Source organism: Panthera tigris, chromosome E1, assembly GCF_018350195.1.
Source record: "Panthera tigris isolate Pti1 chromosome E1, P.tigris_Pti1_mat1.1, whole genome shotgun sequence".
NCBI classification, from domain to species: domain Eukaryota; kingdom Metazoa; phylum Chordata; class Mammalia; order Carnivora; family Felidae; genus Panthera; species Panthera tigris.
The window spans coordinates 38,121,831-38,135,738 of record NC_056673.1 but is presented as its reverse complement, the minus strand read 5'-3'; the positions used below and the strand labels follow the sequence as shown (position 1 = coordinate 38,135,738).

General features: G+C 38.2%; 1 protein-coding gene across 5 annotated transcripts in view; it reads left to right on the top strand.

Annotated features, from left to right (window-relative positions):
* Positions 1-13,908, top strand: part of FBXL20 (F-box and leucine rich repeat protein 20) — a 95,799-nt gene that overhangs the window by 48,591 nt on the left and 33,300 nt on the right. For all 5 annotated transcript variants that reach the window (XM_007085775.2, XM_042967832.1, XM_042967834.1 and 2 more), the window contains one exon: positions 7,135-7,196. In XM_007085775.2, coding sequence (XP_007085837.1) covers positions 7,135-7,196 — 62 coding nt within the window. The remainder of the gene's footprint in view (positions 1-7,134; positions 7,197-13,908) is intronic.

Genomic DNA, 13,908 nt, shown 5'->3' with positions numbered 1-13,908 from the left:
GTAGTATTCAACAGTATTTTTATACTGGAATGAACTATTGGTGCATGCTACAACATGGATGAGCTTCAGAAATGCAGAATAAAGGAAGCCAGATGCAAAAGTGAGATGTTTTTTGTTTCCATTGTTTTTGAATGTCCAGAAAAGGAAAATCTAAAGAGACAGAAAGCTAATTAGTGGTTGCTTGAGGTTGGATATCAGCAAATGAATGGATTGCAAATAAGCATGAGGGATATTTTGGGGGATGATGGAAATTCATAGAAAATGTGATCGTTGCACAGCTTTACAGATTTACTAAAAATTATTGAATGTACACTTAAAACCAGTGAATTTTATGGTATGTGAATTATTTAAAGCTGTTAATAAATACTGTATACATATAAAATTGCATAATCGTGAAAACAGTAATTAACAACTTTTTTTAAACAAGAAATTTAATGTAGCTCATATTCCTTGAAATAAATGGGCCATAAGCCGAGTCTCCAAACTTTTGTTTCGTCAGATATTTTGTTTTTTCCCCAGATATTTCAGTTGTTAAGTCGTTTGTTGTAATGATTATCAGTTTGTTACTGTGCTGATGTCATATGTGTTTTAATTACCAAATTTAGGGTCACATTCAATTTATTAAATATTTTTATTTAAAAAATTGGGGGCAAGGCACTCTACCATAAAGATACAAAGTGATAAAATCATGGAAACCTGCTGGGAATTTATAGTCAGAGGAGTATTAACAGATCCCTACAGTATAACATTCACTGGTTCACCTGTTTCTAGGCACTGTGTGTTGGTTGCTGACTATACAGTGGCCCCTGTGTAGAGGAAAGGCCCCTTTCCTCTCAGATTTTATGGTCTGATATAAGGAGTGCTACATTAGCTCAGAACTGGTGTTCTGAACTTTGGAGTGCTTTGTGGTTTTGTGGGGGAAGAAACAGTTAGATCCTGTTTAGGGAGATTGGGAAAGGCTTCATGGCCTATGCATGTCCAGTGGACGTCAGTCTATTTCTGCTGATAGAATAGGCAAGTTTGGTTGCACAGGTGCTTTAGAGAAAATAGTATAAACAATAGCACAGAGCCTGCTTGAAGAGAAGCAAATGGTCCTTAAGTTCTGTTTTATTTGTTTTCCTCCATTGGTTATACTTTACTATATATAGTTAAAACTTGCTCTGGATTAAAAAATGTAACATTATTTTATAAAGCACAAAAGATGCTTTTGATTTCATTGTAAATCAAAAATTAGGGGTGCCTGGGTAGCTCAGTCAGTTGAGCGCCTGAGTTTGGCTCAAGTCATGATCTCATGGTTCATTGGTTTGAGCCCCACATCGGGCTCTGTGCCGACAGTTCAGAGCCTGGAGCCTGCTTCAGATTCTGTGTTTCCCTCTCTCTCTGCCCCTCCCCTTCTTGTGCTCTGTCTCTCAAAAGAAAATAAACATTAAAAGTTTCTAAAAATGAAATAATTTTAATTGTCCTAAATTCAGAAATGCTAAATTTTTATTTTAAAAAAAACTTTAATTTTTTTAATTGGAAAAATACATATAACTTAAAATTTGCCATCTTAATCATTTTTAAGTGTACAATACACTCACAGTGTTTGTGTAATTAATCTCTAGGACGCTTCATGCCCAGCACAGAGCCCAGCATGGGGCTTGAACTCATAACCCTGAGATCAGGACCTGAGATGAGATCAAGAATCGGACACTTAACCAACTGAGCCACCCAGGCACCCCAAAAGATGCCTTTTAAAATCTAAAGCAAGTAGAGGCGCCTGCGTGGCTCAGTCGGTTGAGTGTCCAACTTCAGCTCAGGTCATGATCTACGGTTGGTAGGTTTGAGCCCCGTGTCCGGCTCTGTGCTGACAGCTTGCTCAGAGCCTGGATCCTGCTTTAGATTCTGTGTCTCCCCTCTCTGCTTCTCCCCCGCTTGCATTCAGTCTCTATTTCCCAAAAATAAATAAATGTAATAAAAAAATTAAAAGCTAAAATAAGTAAATCTAGGTGCATGTATCAGAGACCCAAATTAAAAGTGGCCTAAATATGATAAAATTTTATTTTTCTGTCATATAAAGTCCAGAGGCATGGTGTCTCTGTAAGTCATTTACAGGCTTTTTCTAATTTTTTGCTTGTCTTTAAAACTGTGGCCTTCAACTTCGTGATACAAAATGGAGTTCGGTCATCATAACCAGATTCCAAGCAGCAAAATTAAAGAAGGAGTAAGAAGGGGCATACCTTCTCTCTTTTAAGGACATTCCTGAAATTGCACACATCACTTTTTCTTCTACCCATTGGCCAGAACTTAGTAACCTGGCTTTATCTAGCTGCAAGGGAAATAAAATCTTCTATCCATATAGCCATGTACTAGCTAAAAATTGGGAGTTCTATTATCTAGAAGAAGAGAATGGATAACTAATATTCTCTACCAAAATAGTCATTAAATTTTGTATTTCTTCCATAAAGCTGAATCAGATCTTTTATATTTCCTTTTTTGGAGATGGTAACCATACTCTAATTTAGTCAGCAGGGGTCACTGTTGAGCAAGTAGTTTCTTTACTATTTACTTTGTTAAACTTATCTGCCATTATATTTCTCAACTATATAATTTATAAAAAAACAATTATAGCTTCATACACAGCAACAATAAATGCCAGTGGATGACAAACCATGTCACTTAGATTTTTTAAAACCTGAATATTTAAGATGTCCTATGTCTAGATAAATGCTTTTGCAGTGTCTGTTTGTTCAGGGGATGATGTTCTACCTTAAAACAATTAATAGAGAACAAACTAGTTGCTTTCATGTTTTCCCCATGACCACATCCTTGTAATTGCGGATAGATTAGAAAAATCCATAATGATACATTCCCATGTTAAAAATACATAATGCTATATTCCCATGTTAAAAACCAGATTACCTAAGAGTGTCAAACATTTGATCAGTCACTTCCCCTACAACAATTATATCTAAAATTCTTCACAAATTTGTTGTCATTCATTATATTCCCTGGATCTAACTTGTTTTGACAACCTTTATATTTTACATGAGAAACCTTAAGTTTAGATTCAGCTAATAGTAAAATATCTAAAACATATATTCTGTCATTTGTATGAAACATTTTACCAGCAGTGCCATGAACTGGAGGAAAAGGCATTTGGGTTTCCTAGAAAACATCTAAAATTATTATGTTTACCTCTAGGATTATTTTTTAAGCTCCTGCTGTGTCACTTCAAATAATAAAATATTCTGATTGTGTTATGTAGATCTTATAGAGCTATAATTTCTTAAGTCCTGAGATCAGCAATCTGCTTCATCTGGTCCATTGGTTCTCATACTTTAGGAAGCATTGGTGTCACCTGAAGGGCTTCTAAAATATGAATTTCCCTGGGGTGGCTGGGTGGCTCAGTCAGTTAAGCCTCTAACTCTTGGTTTATGCTTAGGTCATGATCTCACAGTTCATGAGTTTGTGCTGACAGCTCTGAGCCTGGAGCATGCATGGGATCCTCTCTCCCTCTCTCTGCCCCTCCCCTGTTCACGCTCTCTCTATCTCTCTCTCTCTCTCTCAAAATAAATAAACTTAAAAAAATTATAATAAAAAATACAGCTTCCCCTTATTTTTCTCTACCTCCTCTTCACCCCATTTCTGTTACTATAGGTCTTGGGTAAAGCGCAAGAATTTACCTTTCTAACAAAGTCCCAGTTGATGCTGATGCTACTGGTCAGATGACCACAGGTTGTGAACCACTGATTTTATCCTTTCTTGCAAACTTGAGGTAGAATGTATATGTACAGAAGGAAGAGGAGGAATATGTAAATCTGGACAGATGTCCTCTAAGCCTGGTGTTTCCCAAATCCTCCCAGGACACTGTATTCTTTTTTCCCTTTGCTTACCTTCATGCTCCCACAGAGACAACACCATTCAGTCTATATAGACTGATGCAAGGAAAGAAATTACTGCTGGGTGTGATTTTTGTTCCTTTTTATATCTAGAGTTCTAGAAGTCCTGTGAATAACATATGGCAGGTGTATGGGGTTTTTTTAAATCAGTTTTATTGTGTATATTCAGGAGAGCAAAATGCTTTACTAAGTGAGATATGTAGCATTTAATAAACACTTAGAATACACAAGATAAAGAGTTTAGCATTTTTAATATATAAATGATTGTCTTTTTGTGGATTTGAGTTGGGCAGAGTCTAGTAGATTGGGTGTTTAGTGAGTCTATTTTGTACTTAAAAGCTTTTTTTCCCCAAAGATCTTAAGCTTAAGATATATGTTGTGTGCTTACTCTGAAAAGGCTCCCAGGTCTCCATTTATACTTTAGCTTTCTTTGCACGACATTGTTATTTATGTCATCAACCCTTGATTATTCCAGTTTTTAAATGCATTATAACTCCTTCATGCATTCTTCTCTATAAAAGTACCCAGAGAGGAATGATCATAATGACTAGCGTTTTAGAAGTTATATCATTTGAGAAGAACTTAAACTTGTTTAGGAGGGAATATGATGGCTTCATTTGAAAGATTGCCTTATAGAAGAAAGATGATTTTTTAATAGTTTCCACTAATGGGTAGAAATTATGAGGAAGTAGATTATTCTTTGATGTCAGATAATTTCCTAAAACATGTTATTGTCAGTTAATAGCATTGCTCTTATTATAAGATTATCTGTTACACTGAAACTTGATAGTCCAACTTTCCATCACCAAGTCTTTTTGCTTCTTCAAAAATCCTTTTCTCCAGTTTTTTTTTTAAATTTCCACCAGCCCTGTAATCTCACAGACACCTTCATCATCTTTTATTTGAACTATAATTTCAATATATTATTAGTTTGTGTCCTTGCTATCAATCCAAAGTTTAATTTCCTTACATTTCTCTTCTCTACAGGATTGTTTCAAATTTCTAGCTCGATATACAAGTTTCCTTCATGACCAAACCCCACTATCCACATAACAGTTCATTCATTAGATTTATTGAGTTCCTACCATGTATCGGGCTCTGTGCTCAATCCTGGAAATATCATGAGCAAATGTGAAAGCCATGGCCCCTGCCCTCATGGAGCTTTCCATTTATTTAGCTAGAAGATAGGTTGTTAGAGTTACCAGAAAATATTTATTGTAATTACTCTGGATGTCTGGGATTCTTTCCACTACTTTACCCTACCTCTTTACTTCCCTTCCGTTACTTTTTCTACTTTGAATCATGAAATGCTAAGGCCTTCATGCTCATACATCTTATCTCCCCCTTTTTCCTAATTAACTTCTGGCCTTCCTTTAAGACCCAGTTTAGATGTCCTCTGTGGGCAGAATTAGTTATTTTTTCCCTTGCTCTCAGATACCTCTTGTCATTTATCTCTAATAATTAATAAAGTATTTACTTATTTCTGTGTTCGTTGTAGAGCAAGAGCTCCTGAATTACAGAGATAACGTCTCCTTTTCCTTGGATCTCGTTGCCCTGAAAAGTGCCTGATTTGACAGGGTGTTCAGTAAATGTTCATTGCCTGAAGTCAGGAGACATCTGTGTAATACTTAATAGCAGGGACTGTACATATTTCAGCCTCAGTGACATGTGTTTGCTGTTTTTACTCTGCTTTTTATTGAGTATAGGCGTTTGGTTTTTTATGTGGCTTACTGCACAAGCTTACAGTCTTGATCTCCTTTGTGGAAGAAATGGTGGCTCTGTTTAAAAGTACCCATTGTGGATGGCGCCTGGATAGCTCAATTGGTTGAGCATCTGACTTTGGTTCAGGTCATGATCTTGCAGTTCATGAGTTTGAGCCCTGCATCTGGCTCACTGCTTTGGCTCTTCTGTCTCCCTCTCTTTGCCCCTTCCTCGCTTTCTCTCTCTCTCTCTCTCTCTCTCTCTCTCTCTCTCTCTCTCTCTCTCTCTCTCAAAAATAAATAAAACATTTTTTAAAAAGTATCCATTGTGGGTTATTTGATTAATTTGTTAAATGATCAGTTGTGTGCATCAAAATTGCATGTGGTTATGAAGCATTACCGGTTTTCTGCATGTTACATAAAACTCAGAAGAGAATGTTCCCTATCCCAGTTTCTGATCATCTGCTTAAACAAGTAAATGTGACTTAGATTTGGAGAATTACCTTATCAGCACAGAGCCCGATACATGGTAGGAACTCAATAAATCTAATGAATGAACTGTTATGTGGATAGTGGGGTTTGGTCATGAAGGAGACTTGTATATCAAGCTAGAAATTTGAAACAATCCTGTAGAGAAGAGAAACATAAGGAAATTAAACTTTGGATTGGTAGCAAGGCATTTTTATTTTATTTTATTTTTTAATGGTTTGTTGTTGTTTTGTTTTGTTTTGTTTTGTTTTTTTTACTTATTTTTGAGACTGAGAGACAGAGTCTGAACAGGGGAGGGGCAGAGGGGAAACACAGAATCCGAAGCAGACTCCAGGTTCTGAGCTGTCAGCACAGAGCCCGACACGGGGTTCGAACTCCACAGACTGCGAGATCATGACCTGAGCTGAAGTTGGACACCCAACTGACTGAGCTACCCAGGCACTCCTCTTAATGTCACTTTTATTTTTTTATTTTATTTTATTTTTTTTAACGTTTATTTATTTTTGAGACAGAGAGAGACAGAGCATGAACGGGGGAGGGGCAGAGAGAGAGGGAGACACAGAATCCGAAACAGGCTCCAGGCTCCGAGCCATCAGCCCAGAGCCCGATGTGGGGCTCGAACTCACGGACCGCGAGATCATGACCTGAGTTGAAGTCGGACGCTTAACCGACTGAGCCACCCAGGCACCCCATTAATGGCACTTTTAAATGGTCACTGTACAGTAATGTGATTTTAAGCAACGGGACCTTTTGCAATTCGGTTTCCTTGTGTGGAAAGTGAAGATTAAGGATAATACGAAGATTCAGTACATTAATACATGAAAAACACTTAAAATAATTACTGCCACATAATGTCATCCCTCCGATTGCTATTAATTTTTTCTACAGACAAGGAACAAATTAAATGTCTCAGATGTTTTTCAGGCTAAAGAGTCTCTGAAAATATGACTTTAGCTTATTATACCCACTATACTTACCCACCCCTCTCTTTAGAGGATTGCCTCTAAACTTTGAGTTGAACATAATAAAATGTTAAATAACACTAACTGATTTTGTTTTTGCAGATGTTCTCAAATAGTGATGAAGCTGTAATCAATAAAAAACTTCCCAAAGAACTCCTATTACGGTAAGTCTGAATGCTGATTTTAGTTTGGTTGTGTGTGTGTCATATTGTCTATTTAAAAATTTTTAGACTTGTTGATAATTTTCATGTATGTATAGGATCTGGATTATCTGAATTTGTAAATTTATTGGTTGTTTTGTTAATCTTAACTCTGTTTTCTAGATATGAATCAAAATTTTAAATGTTTAGTAACAGTTCTCTCCTGATTTGTACTTGTATATGATTTTGTTTACTTGTTTTCTTTTGCCCTATTCTTAGAATGTGAAGGAGATAATACATTTTATTTTATTATAGTGCTCATCTTTTTTAAATGTTTATTTTTGAGAGAGAGACAGAGCATGAGCGGGGAGCGGGGGGCAGGGGGGTGGGCCGAGAGAGGGAGACGCAGAATCCAAAGCAGGCTCCAGGCTCCTAGCTGTCAGCACAGAGCCGGATGCAGGGCTGGAACCCACCAACCATGAGATGACCTGAGCCAAAGTTGGACACTTAACCTACTGAGCCACCCAGGTACCCCAGTGCTGATTTTTTGAAGTGATTCTGATCCATCCCTTGCCCCCACTTCTTATTCCTAAAGTCAAATATGACCATGAAGTAACTTGTATTTGCAACAAAATATTACATATATTGAGGTACTGTAAAGAAGAGTTACAGACCTTTATTTTAAAGATAAAAAGGTAAAAGTGATTTTAAACTCTTTCCTTCTATTACAGTTATAATTTTACCCTCCTTATTTTTAATTAGTTCTCTGGAAATTACATTTGGGATCACCCACAACATAAAACACAAAACCCCTAATTTACATGCATCTGACCTAGGAATCACCTAGGAAAAAACTAGGGGAGTTGTTTTCAGTGCCCATTATTTCGGTACTTAATCATCCCATTCTTTGTTCACTTATGTTGAATATCGTGACTTAGAAAGAAAGGTACATTTTAGGGGTGGCTGGGTGGCTCAGTCTGTTAAGCGTCCGACTTTGGCTCAGGTCATGATCTCACAGTTTGTGAGTTCGAGCCCCACATCGGGCTCTGTGCTGACAGCTTAGAGCCTGGAGCCTGCTTCAAACTCACTCTCTCTCTCTCTCTCTCTCTCTCTCTCTCTCTCTCTCTGTTCCTCCCCCACTCATTCTCTCTCTCTCTCTCTCTCTCTCTCTCTCTCTCCTTCAAGAATAAATTTTAAAAAATGTTTAAAAAAGAAAGAAAGGTACATTCCCTTTTGCAAATGTCGGAAGTTAACAAGTTGTACTGGAACATCTATTTCTTGGTCTGAGCTGCTGCCACAGTCTAGCTCATAACCAGCCCAATCCATGCTCACGATGGAAAATAATCTTGCCCTGTTGCCGATAAAGAAAAGTATTCCTGGCATTTCTAAGGATTTGCACGTCTGACTCCTTCACTACTTTGCAAGCGGGGACTGTATTCTTCTAAATCTTTATGTAATACTTTATACAATGGAGATACTAAGAAAAAATAACTGAATTGAACTTGGAATGGATTTTTCCATGGAAGCAATGCATTCATACATGCAGGTTGACTATAATTGAAATAATAGCAATACGTGCTAAGCTACTCAGAACTGTTGGAGATGTATCCTAGATATCTTGAGTATCCCTCAAATTTTAGCAAAATTATAATGGCACCATCTTAAATAAAAACATTTTTAAATGGGTTATATTCTTTTTTTTTTTAAATTTTTTTTAAGCGTTTATTCAGTTTTAAGAGACAGAGTTGGGGGGTGGGCAGAAAAAGAGGGAGACACAGAATCAGAAGCAGGCTCCAGGCTCTGAGCTGTCAGCACAGAGCCCAACACGGGGCCTGAACTCACAAACCGCAAGATCCTGACCTGAGCCAAAGTTGGCCGCTTAACCAACTGAGCCACCCAGGTGCCCCTAAATGGGTTATATTCTTTACTGTTATTATGAACTGAGTACACTAAGACATACTTCAATGTTTTAAATACTGGCATTACATTGTACTATAGTAGTTTACTTAAAGACTTACTAAGATTCAGGGAAATTAATCCTTTGGTAATTAGCTGCACCGTCTTATGGTTTACGTTTTTTTTATTGGAGTTTTTCTCCATGGAAGACAGACATAAAGGCCACATGCTGTATAATTCCACTTATATGAAATATCTAGGATAGACAGATCCATGGAGTTAGAAGTTGCCAGGGTCTGTGGTGAGGGATGATGGGGAGTGACTGCTGGTGGGCACAGGGTTTCTTTTGGGAATGATGAAATGTTCTGAAATTAGTTATTATGGCTGCACAACACTGTGGATATAAATCTCCCATCTTCTTCAGTACAGATTACTAACCACTCCCAAATAAATATAGATACCCCCAACTTATGTACCTCAATTCCTAAAACAATAAGTTTATTTAATGCAACAAACATTTTTGAATTGCTAAAATGCCCCTGCTTTTTCCTATCATCTACTGTATGGTACCTTTATGTCGAGTTTCATAATTGAAAGATCATGTTTCTGCAAACACATCACTAATCCCTGAGCAATTTGTATAAATATAATATTATGCCTAGGGGGGCATAGGTGAGAAACTTTATAGATAATGATCCTAGTTAGACTTTAGTAACCTTTTCTCCACAAAAGAAAGCACTATAGACAGACATGGCTGGAGGCCAAATGCAGACCTAGGAGACTCTGAAGCATGTGTCTTAACAATCCTAATTCCATTGTTAGAATGTACTGACTGGGGTTCTGAATATCAAGATCCCAAATGAGTTAGCTTTTCACCTGGATTTTAACATTACAGTACATTAAAAAGAAAGAAAGAGAAGACAAATATAAGAGCTTGGTCTTTCCAGTCCTGATTTGGCTCCCTAGTAAGATGAATGTGATCTATGTCAGGGCTTAAATCTCTTCTTCCACTCCATATGTAGTCCATCCAAATATCTACTATTATTTTGTAAATTTTGACTTCTATTTATTCTACGTACTTGACAATGAAGATAATTATCTTTAGAAACCCAATATAAGGATTGATGGGATAGGCTGCCAGGTTTTAGTGAGAGCAGTGTTTTTTTGTTGGGGGGTGAGCTCACAATAAGCATTTACTTGTCCAAATATAACATTAACTTAAAACATCAGGGAGCCTGGGTAGCTCAGTCAGTTGGGCGTCCAACTCTTGCTTTGAGCTCAAGTCATGAGCTCATGGTTGATGGGTTCAAGGTTCGAACTCTGTGTCTGACTCCGCATTGACAATGCAGAGCCTGCTTGGGATTCTGCTTCCTCTCTCTGCCCCTCTCTCACTCTCATCGTCTCCCCCCTCTCAAAATAAATAACTTGAAAAAAAACCCAGTGGAGTTATAAATATAGATCTATATCATAAATCAAGAGGAAATTAAATTGTTATCGCTATAATAAGCCAGAATAATAAACTACATTATACTTAGCACCTTCCTGTTTTTCATCATCTTCAGGCTAAGTACCTAAGATCATGTTGACAGTGGTCCTTTTCTCTACACTTTAACGCTTTACATAACTCATTCTGAGATACCCATGTCTGTAACCAGAATGGTTAAGTGACGCATGATAACAACACTTACTGTGGTGAGCATTTCATAATGTATACAAATCACTGTGTTGTACTCTTTTTTTTTTTTAAGTAGGCTCCACGCCTAGTGTGGGGCTTGAACTCACAACCCTGAGATCAAGAGTTGTGTGCTGTACAGACTGAGCCAGCCAGATGCCCTGATAGCTAGAATGGTTAAGATCAAAGAGATAGGAAGACTGAGATGGAATGAAGGGTCTGCTGTTGTCTAAGGATCTTCTTGATTGCTTCAATTAAAGTCTTTCCCCATTTCTTCTCAATAGACTGTTGAAAAACTGGCCTGGCTTTAGTCTACCCAGATTAAAAAAAAACTTTTTTAACTTTTATTTTTGAGAGACAGAGACAGCATGAGTGGAGGAGGAGCAGAGAGAGAGACACACACACAGAATCTGAAGCAGGCTCCAGGCTCTGAGCTGTCAGCCCAGAGCCCGACGTGGGGCTCAAACTCACCAACTGTAAGATCATGACCTGAGCCAAAGTCAGATGCTCAACTGACTGAGCCACCCAGGCTCCCCAAGGCTGCCCAGGTTTAAACAAAGTAGACCTCACCTTCCCCACTCCTGATAAAGAATACCGAGAGACAAAAAGACAACTGAGACATCATGGGGAAGAAGATAGGGTCTAATTATACATAAAACTCATTATGGTACAAAAAAAGAAAGCCCAAGTCCTTAATACTGAATCCCTGGTAGAGAGCATGGGACTGATTGATAAAATCAATACTGAAAGTAGATTTTGGGATATGGTTACCTATAGTATGGTTTTGTAAAAAGGATTTATTCCTAACTTCCTTTGGCTTCACAGTCTTATGACAAATATCCCAAGCCTCCTTGAACAGCACCTCTTAACATAATTCTTATTAAAAAAGTTAAAAAACACAGAGTGGTCCTGGAGAGGGTATAACTGGATAATTCAAGTCATACAACGGGCATGTCCATAGGTACAACTTTTTTGGAGAGTAATTTGACAGTGTACTTTAAGAGATACACATATTATAACCTGTAGAAGCAAACATGAGTAAAAATGGTTTGCAGAATTTTCATGGCAGCGTTATTTGAAATTATGAAAAGTTAGAAACAGTTTTAATATACATAAGTAAAAATGCTTAAATAAATTATGGTATATTCAGTCAGTCATTGGACTATTTATTGTACTTAGCTGCCTTTTAAAAGAGTAAGGTAAAGAGGACGCCTGGGTGGCACAGTCGGTTAAACTTCCGACTTTAGCTCAGATCATGATCTTACCACTCATGAGTTCAAGCCCTGAACTGTGCTATGCTGACAACTCAGAGCCTAGAGTCTGCTTTGGATTCTGTGTCTCCCTCTCTCTGCCCCACCCCACTCACGCTTTGTCTCTCTGCTCTTCAAAAATAAATAAACATTAAAACTTAAAAATAAATAAAGAATGAGGTAGAGCTACATGAGCTGACCTAAAAAGATGTCAATGATTATATATTTTTTTAAGTTTATTTATCTTGAGAGAGACAGAGTGTGCGCATGAGTGCAAGCAGGTGAGAGTCAGAGAGAGAGAATCCCAAGGAAGCTCCGAGCTGTCAACACAGAGCCCGACATGGGGTTTGAACCCACGAACTGTGAGATCATGACATGAGTCGAAATCCAGAGTCAGATGGTCAAATGAGCCACCCAGGTGCGCCAAGATGTCAAATTATTAAATGACAGAAACAAAAGTTGTGGGAGCATATTTATATCATGTTTTCATTTTTGAAAAATATAAAATACGCATACATGAAGATGTGCTAAGTACTGTACATATTATATATCTAGATACAAGTAGATACATCTGCTACCTTTGGAGGGAAGAATAGGCTTTTGGCAGGGGGTATTGAGAGAGCAGGGATAAGAAAGCCATTTGTTTACCACTTTGTATTTTTCTTTCTTTTTTTTTTTTTTTAACATTTATTTATTTTTGAGACAGAGACAGAGCATGAACAGGGGAGGGTCAGAGAGAGAGGGAGACACAGAATCCGAAACAGCTCCAGACTCAGAGCCGTCAGCACAGAGCCCGACACGGGGCTCGAACTCATGGACCGTGAGATCATGACCTGAGCCGAAGTCGGAGGCTTAACCGACTGAGCCACCCAGGCGCCCCTGTATTTTTCTAAGTGTTTGTTTTGTTTTTGTTTTTGTTTGAGTTTATCATTTATTTTGAGAGAGAGAAAGAGAGAATCCTAAGCAGGCTCTGTGCTGTCAGCTCAGACCCCGACACAGGACTCTATAGTCCTGGACTGTGAAATCATGACCTGAGATGATATCAAGAGTCGCTCAGTCAATCATCTGAGCCACCCAGGCGCCCCTTGTTAATAAAGGTTTTGGGGGCACCTGGATGGCTCAGTTGGTAAAGCATCTGACTTCGGCTCAGGTCATGATCACACAGTTCGTGAGTTTGAGCCCCGCGTTGGGCTCAGTTCTGACAGTTCAGAGCCTGGAGCCTGTTTCCAATTCTGTGTCTCCCTCTCTCTCTGACCCTCCCCAACTTGTGCTCTGTCTCTCTCCCTGTCAAAAATAAATAAAACCTTTAAAAAAATAAAAAAATTTTAGGGGCACCTGGGTGGCTCAGTGGGTTAAGTGTCTGCCTTCGACTCAGGTCATGATCTCACGGTTCATGAGTTCGAGCCCCACAACCGGGCTCTCTGCTTTCCATGCAGAGCCCGCTTCATATCCTCTGTCTCCCCCCCTCCCTGGCTTGCTCTCTCTCTCTTTCTCTCCCCCTGTCTCAAAATAAATAAATTTAAAAAAAAAAAAAAAGTTTTTTTTTAAGAGACTAGATGAAGATCTTTGGCTATATGATGTGTTAAGGCCTGCTCCGAATTTAAAGTTCTGATACTTGTCTACTGTCTGGTGGAAACTATACCACATTTTCAAAATTGCAAACTTCTTATTCCTCACAAGAGACCATCAGTTTGCAGGAACAGTTCATCAAAGCTGTATGCTAGTGTCTTTTATTGTCAAACTACAGATGTAGGTTTACTAGATACAGGTTTTACCCCTGTTGTAAGTGAGAGGACTTTAGGTATAATTATGACATTTTGGTTATTCATGATCTTGTGAAGAATTCTGCTAAAAGCAATGTATGTTACCTGTAGCTATCATGGACAAGAGCTTTGACTCTTTGGTTTAGATTCTGTTA